Here is a 7,563-nt window from a genome sequence, read left to right on the forward strand (position 1 = left end):
GGGCCCTATCATCCTCAGGATGGAATACCCTCAACTACCATAACCAGCATGTGCACATATAACAGGTAAGCTCCTACCAGCATACAGACAACCAGACCTAACTATAGGTCACTAAACATAACCACATTTGATCTACCAGGATACTAATCCAACCGATCGCACTAGCATGCAACCATCCTATCTACCAGGATACCAAGCTATCATATCACAATAGTAACTATCCCAAATAACAAATCAAAGGGCCGACCTTGGTGCCTTAGACCCTTGAGTATAGTGAGGATAACTCACCTCGCAAGTAGCTCGGAAGGTAGTGTCAAGCTCCTCCAAATGTAGCTCCAACTCCGACACCTATATTCACCAATGTCCATTGCTATAAATATCCAATTTATCAAAATACCCTCAGAATTCAACTGATCAACCCTTGGTCAAAGCCAAAGTCAACCGTCAAGGTCAACAGTCCATGTTGACCTGTAGGTGTTTGTGAACGATGTGTTCACCGGTGTACTCCATCCCCCTCATGGTTGCCTTACGGACATATATGGCTGAGGAATCCCCTTAGCAGTATTGTCCATCCCGATGATGATCCTTAGGCTAGGTCCCTTATGATAGGTGTTTAGGGACGTAAAGTGAGGATAACGGGAATGGGTAATCAGGGTTATTGTTGGTTGATGAAATTAATAAATTTATTGTTGGTTGGTGAAATTAATAAATTTATTTATTGTGGGTTGAAAACTCTATGTGCTCACCAGGCTCCTAAGCCTGATCCACTCAGTTTTATGTATTACAGGTAGTGGAACAAGAGCATAGTTGGATGATGAGGAGGGATTTTGGATTATAGGCCAGTAGATGTATATAAATGTTGTAAGGCCTATATTGTACTGTTTATGCGTTTGGTCTGTATCGATGTTGACATTCCGAGTTTTGTAATGAAATAAAAATTACATTTCTTAAGAAATGCTTTGATGAATTTTTATTATATTTTATTTTGGGAACAAATTCCGCATCACTTTTATTTGAAAGATTATTCTGATTTTATTATAAAAGCATAAACGAAATCGGTCTTTTCTGGCTGTGAAAATGGGGATGTCACATGATAATTGATGATCGGGTCATAACCCCGAATAAAGAAGCGATTCGAAACCGGATGTTATAGTTGATTTGGTGGATAAGAGTATGGGTTAGATTATTCAAAACCATGCGGGTTACGGAGCGTTTGGATCAGATTTGAAATTTGTTAAAAAGGGTTTGGATCAAGGTCGATTTGCTCCAAACCCGCCTCATTGTCAGGTCTACCGTTTATTTTAAAAACAACATATATCCTGGTAACGAGTTTCAACAACTTTTGTAGGGACTAACAAGGGTAAGGATAAGATGCACTAGGCCAGACTTAAACTTTTGGAAGGATAATGCTTATCGAAATATAGTATTTTGTTGAAATAAAGTAATGTTCGTGTTTTAGTCTAGTTTAACCTAATGTATTATGCTTTCAATAAAGCGTACTTTGGTATTTTAATAAAAGTTTTTAGATCCATGGGACAATGTTTACGTATTTAGTAGAATTTATATCTTTCGAGAATGAGGGTGTTACATATTATATTATATTTTAAATCCATATCGACATTAATGCTAATTATAATTATACTAAATTGCAAGGTTGTAAAAAACGTTCGACGTTAACTAGTTTGTAGAACGGGGTTAAAGGATTAATCAGCTATATGGCGATTAATAAAGGGATTAATCGGAGACCCTAAATTGCTAATTCTTTGATTTTAAAAAATAAATAAATATAACTAATATCATAATAAAATTCGTAAATACCACTAATATCATGACAAAATATGTTAATATGATTAATACAAACTAATCATTACTCAAATAGTTTCTATTGAGATATAACTTCTTTAAAAAGTTAAATTTTATTGTTTGCTACTGTTTCACTTATTTTGTAGGTATGGATTAATCGTTAGACGTCTTTTAGTCGGTAGCGCCTAAAGAATAATCATAATCGGAGATTAATCGAAACCTAGTCGGGATTTTTACAACACTACTAAATTGTCAGTGACACTAAAATCACCATCATAACTCATAGCAAATGTCAAAAATCATTGATTTAACAACTTAAGACACCTAAACCACCAAAAACAACAAATTTTCAAATAATCTGAGTTAGAATATAGTTACAAACTATAATCAAAGATTGTGTTGATGCCAAAATGCAATTCTCATATCGAACTCTCTCTCAAACTTCATAAATATTTGCTATATAATGAACAAAGTGAGATTAACTTCCTTTTACATCTCCCACAACATGGCCATTTCCTAGCGATTCAAGGTTTATGATCTTTCTAATAGTTGGTGATATTCATCCCAAAAAACTTAATTATTACAGAATATAATGCTTCTTTTTTCCCTTTACGGAAAGGATTGTTTGTTTACCACAAAAAAAAAAAAACAAAAAAAAAACAAAACAAAAAAACAAATACAAGTAATTAAATAATTATTGCAACACCAATAACCCCTCCAAAACTCAAGATTCACAACAAATTCCCATCTACAGCCCCTAACACAAAGATCACAAGAACAAACTCTTTCCAAATCTTTATTTTACACCAAGAAACTCAAATACAATACCAACATATTCTCCATTAAAGCCTAATAATTTTATCCCATCTCAAAATGTGTATGTTTCCCCTCTCTTCTTCGGTTACCATTGACCAATTGTTCATCAAACTAGCTGCAAGAAAACACTACTAATGCCATGGCATTCACTTAAGCTACAAGCCTTGCATTTAGCCATTGGCACACCTCTTCCATTTCTTTAGGGACAGTGTAATGTCCAAGCCTACAAATCAAACCAAATCATGTCAATAAACTAGTAAGATGTTGTTTTATATTAATGGGCTTAGTTAGGACAAGATTTAATTCGGTAAGCTTATATATGAGTGGTTATGCTAAGAAAGAGTTAATAGAGAAAGTCATTCTTTTCAATGTTGTAAGGCAAATGGAGTTATTTTATTTAATACCCTTCATATGTTTTGAATGCAACATATCTGAATCCAGCTGAACTCAAGATCTGAGAAGACCTCTCTCCGAATTTGTATGGGACAACTTCATCACCTGTAAACAGTATGATCTAGTTAGTTAAAATGACATCTTTTTTATAGTTCTTTCTCATAAATTGATCATTAAATGATATATTATGTAATTATGCATAGAGTACAAATCTTGTTTATTAAACTTACCACGTCCATGACAAAGCAAAATGGGCAATGAGGCAGCACGTCTAGCACCATCCTGTGATCCTTCTATCATGCTTCTCAAACTCCTGTAAAACATCAATTATAATGTTAAGTGTCCAGATAAGGAATAACAAATATGTTTGACTATTAGTCAAACATTCAAGATAAACCTCAATCTTGACAAAAGGGAAAATCTTGTGGAACAATTCTATATCATCAGTATTTTGTAATGACACCTTACGGGGTAACTGATAATAATAAATTTGGAATTTTTATAAAACAGGAAATGTTTGAAGGATAATTTGGTAAAATCATACCTTCCACCAGGAAGCCAGCCACTCAATCCTACAATAGCCTTTAAGTTAACTGGATAAGGGCTGCCATTTCCGTATTTACCCTGGGCGAAACAAGTTGCAGAGTAAAGTGCACATGCAGCACCCATACTAAATCCCCCAATACCAAGTTTAACTGTTAAAAAGATGGTAAAATTATGTTTACAATAAAGTTAAGCTAGAAATTGACCTATCAAACAATATGCTACAAGGAGATACTAAGATCAACAACAGAAGGTAAAATTACATAAAAAGTAAAAAAGCATTGTTTTTTGGGCAACTTTGAGGTTTAACCACTTAAACTTAATGTTTTCCAATAAACCCGTAAAAGTTTCAGCCATTTTGACTTGGTCAAATGGTTAATCTGGAATAGTTTGATTGGAAAAGGAAAACATCATGGTGTTTTTGTAATTTGCCCATAATAGAACTATATTTGCATAAAGATTGAATAAAATACAACAAAAATGAAATGAAACGAAAAGGGTATTCACCATAAATGTAATCAATATCAGGGAAACAAAAAAGTTAGAAACTTTATACCATCAGTGGGCTCCGTTGATAACAAGTTTGCTATGTGTGATACTGAAGCATCTAAACCTTCAACATCATTTGGGCCATCTTCTGAGAGCTCTCCCTCATCAAACCCTGTTATGGAACAAAAATTTTCATTAAAATAAAATTTTTAAATTAGATTATTTATGGTTTAAATCTTGATATCTTACATGCAGTGCAAGGAAATCCACCAAGAACAGTCACAGGGCGAGTAGGAGCAGTTGGGCATATCCACTTAATCTGCAAATATTAATATTTTAAGTGATATTTAGAAGTTTTTAAAGGAAAGTGGTATTAATTGAGAGCATATGCTTACGTTTGGAAGAGGAAGGTTATCCAAGAGTTGAGACCAACTGCAATGAGAAACATGAAATTAGATGAGAAAGTATGCTTCTTAAGTGGGATTTTGTTCTTTTTGGCTTAATGGGCTTAATGCAAACATAAGTTAGGTGTTGTTTCTTTTTTGACTTAATATAAAGTATAAACATATGAGCTTAATGGGTTAAGTGGGAAGTGGGTGTCTTTATCCATTAAGACCTCATTTTTACGCTACTGCCCTTTAAGCAAACTCTTTTTTTTGTTCTAGTGTTATTATTTAACATCACTTCTAGACAAAAGGGTAAAATGGTCATTTTTTCATATTCGAACTTATTCCAGACAAACATCATTAATCTATTTTTACCCATACAACAGTTAATGAGGAGAAAAAGAAACAACCCCACATCTGATGAGGAGTAATATACGGGTGTTTCTTTGTTACTTAATGCAGAAAAAACGACTTAATAGATTTTCCCTCATTTATGTTATCCTTTCATTTCTCCAAGTATGCAATCATTTTCTTAAATACGTTTTAAACATCATTTATCCATACAAAACTTAATGAGGTTAAAAAAAGAAACAAGGCCTTAATCATAGTATGCTAACATTGGTCCTTTCAAATGTATCTAAACTTAACAAGTCTCATGCACTCTTAGGAAAGTTATTTGACATTGCTAAAATGTCTTAAAGATCAAACTTTTGAGTTAGTGGCCCTTGTCCCTATTTAAGCATATATCATAATTCATAAATCTTTATAATAATTCATAAACTACTTTTTGTTATTCTAATAAAATAAATTTCCCCTTTTACCTTTTTGTGAAATGGATTGAGTCAAGATAGCATTATCAAGTATCAACAACAAAAACAAAAGAGATTTACATTTAAATCATTTCACATCACAAAATAGTAATACTTTACGTCTCTCGGTTATAGAAGCTGATTTAAAGCATACACAAATAAACGGCGTTGCGGTTGTCCCCCATCATGTCAATCAGAATAAGAATCAATCGATGTTTTCATATCCTAATTCTCATTCTTGATATTTTTTATTGAAAAAAAAAAGTATATTCTTTTCAATCTATGGACAAGAGACTTCATATTGAAAGTGACATCAATAACCTGAAACTCGAAGGAAAACAACAAACAAGAACCCATGCATAGATGTTTAAGCATGAGTATTGAAATTTAGATTTTCCAAAGCTTATTAATATCTAGAAAAGACTTTTAAAGAGTTTTTACCATTGAAGTGAAAAAGTTTTCCAAAGCTTTTAGCATAATAAGTTAGTAATCTTCACATGGTATTAAAAAGATTAAATATGAATACAAAAAGGTTTTGAAAAAGGTTAATATATGAATAGCAAGAAATGATGATTATTATTTCTACCTTGAGCCATTATCACCAAGACCATGCAACCAAACAACCGTTGCTTGGTGCTTCCCTTTTGGCCTCACCACATAAGTCCTACCAAACTCAACGGTTCTCCTAGGTGTTCTACTACCTGAAAAAGTTGTACATTTTGGCACCAATTTACAAGATTAGAAACAACCATATATATATATATATATATATATATATATATATATATATTTTAAAGATTTAAAAGAGTTTGAACTAACCGGAACCAATGGAAGCATTTGTATAACTCATTTGTAAAGGAAATGCAAGAAGCAGTAGAAGGTGTTATGTGTTGAGGAGACACCCTTGGTGGTGTGGGCTTAATTTATAGGGAGCTTGGGTGGTTACAAAGAGAATAAAACATGTCAAGATTCAAATGTGCACCAGCTGCACATTGTGCCTAAAACCCAATAAGAAGCAAGAGCATCCATGACATGAAGAGAGAGAAAGAGAATCAAATGAAGAAATTAAAACACATAGATAGAGCACAAAATCAAGAAACCCCACTTCATATCGAAATTTAAGGGCTCTAATTACCACATTCTGATAGAGAGAATCTATGCTTGGTGGTGCAGTGGACATAAAAAATTATAAAGCAGACTCCATATAAACCCTTGAAAAAAGAATATTACTGAAAAATGACAAGCCACATCCTATTTGGCTATCTTTTCTCTTCTTCAATCATTTATTTATGCGATTCATGATGGTTTATGGGTACCCATTATCTTGAATGTGAATTCGAACTTTCTGACTTGTCATCATTGACATTTGTGACAATCTTTTAATAACGAGAACAATCAAAAACCAGCAAATTTTGGTACGAATGTTCGTCCCTTTTTGATTATTTATGGATATTAACTGTGAATTCTAACTAACTAACTACCATCATTGTCGTTTGTTACGATCTTTAAATAACATGAGCTATCAAGAACTTGCGAAAAGTGGGTGTTTATTTAAAGTTTTAACTAGAAATATCTGACGGTAATCTGAATGGAGCACCAACCTGAAATCGTGGGTGGAGAAGAGACATAATGATCACAGAAAGTATGTGGACTTTTGCGTGGCGAAATCTGAAATCTTTTTGCTGAATCTCTTTCTAAATCTGTAAATCGCTTTTGTTGCTTGCCACTATATCTATTATATAACGAAGGTAGCTCAGGTGTAGGTAAAGTCTTGAGGTTCATAATTGGGTTTTTGTTTGTTTTTGTTAAAAATTAGGATTCCCGACCCCGAGCAATGGAGCTCAATGGCACCTGCTGCCATTTGCATTCAAATTTCAAATTCCGATTGATTTGACGGGGCCACAATCTAAACCATGCCTGTTTTCGGGTACATCCCCGTGCTCATAATTGGAACCCAGTAGCTGTCACCACCGCAAACAGTTTTCATTTATTTTCTGTTTTTTTTTTTTTTTTTTTTTTTTTTCGTTTTCCGCTTTCAGTTTTCATTGGAAAATTTAGAAAACGCGTTTAGTTAAATCTTAGGGTGCGTTTGGTTGTGGAAAATTTTCCAGTTTTCTAGGGAAATTTTCCAAAAAAAACGGAAATTTTGAAAACGCGTTTGGTTCGTTCAATTTTCCAAAGTTTTCTAAGAAAATAAAAATTTTCAGTTTTCCAAATTGTATGTAAACTGTAAAAGTGATTTTTACAGTTTTCCAAAGTTTTCCAAATTTCTAGATGGAAAATGAAAATTCCACCGGTTCCAACCAAACGCATTTTCATTGAAA

The 7,563-nt window shown here is 33.2% G+C and overlaps 1 protein-coding gene across 2 annotated transcripts; it reads right to left on the bottom strand.

Moving 5' to 3' along the window:
* Window positions 1-2,480: 2,480 nt before the first annotated feature.
* On the bottom strand, window positions 2,481-7,153 carry LOC145140251 (uncharacterized). Of its 2 annotated transcripts, none has more exons than XM_079073847.1 (10): window positions 6,841-7,153; window positions 6,059-6,172; window positions 5,826-5,940; window positions 4,440-4,476; window positions 4,294-4,363; window positions 4,112-4,216; window positions 3,557-3,707; window positions 3,243-3,325; window positions 3,024-3,117; window positions 2,481-2,842 (listed from the first exon to the last, which is right to left on the bottom strand). In XM_079073847.1, exons 2-10 carry the CDS (start codon window positions 6,087-6,089, stop codon window positions 2,770-2,772), a joined length of 759 nt encoding a protein of 252 aa, XP_078929973.1. In that variant the 5' UTR covers window positions 6,090-6,172; window positions 6,841-7,153; the 3' UTR covers window positions 2,481-2,769. The 2 variants fall into 2 exon arrangements, with proteins under 2 accessions (XP_078929973.1, XP_078929943.1); XM_079073817.1 differs by having other exon boundaries at window positions 6,059-6,237.
* Between the last annotated feature and the right edge of the window lie 410 nt (window positions 7,154-7,563).

This window comes from Lactuca virosa, chromosome 1 (assembly GCF_052849685.1).
Source record: "Lactuca virosa cultivar CGN04683 chromosome 1, Lactuca_virosa_CGN04683_v6, whole genome shotgun sequence".
NCBI classification, from domain to species: Eukaryota; Viridiplantae; Streptophyta; class Magnoliopsida; order Asterales; family Asteraceae; genus Lactuca; species Lactuca virosa.

Bases quoted from the DNA above. Each gene is read 5' to 3' on its own strand.
- LOC145140251 (XM_079073847.1), bottom strand. From the start codon at position 6,089: ATGAGTTATACAAATGCTTCCATTGGTTCCG. The intron at 3,708-4,111 runs GTATAAAGTTTC...TCTTTTTAACAG, and splicing joins ATCAACGGAGCCCACTGATG to TTAAACTTGGTATTGGGGGA. The intron at 3,326-3,556 runs GTATGATTTTAC...GATGTTTTACAG, and splicing joins GGCTGGCTTCCTGGTGGAAG to GAGTTTGAGAAGCATGATAG.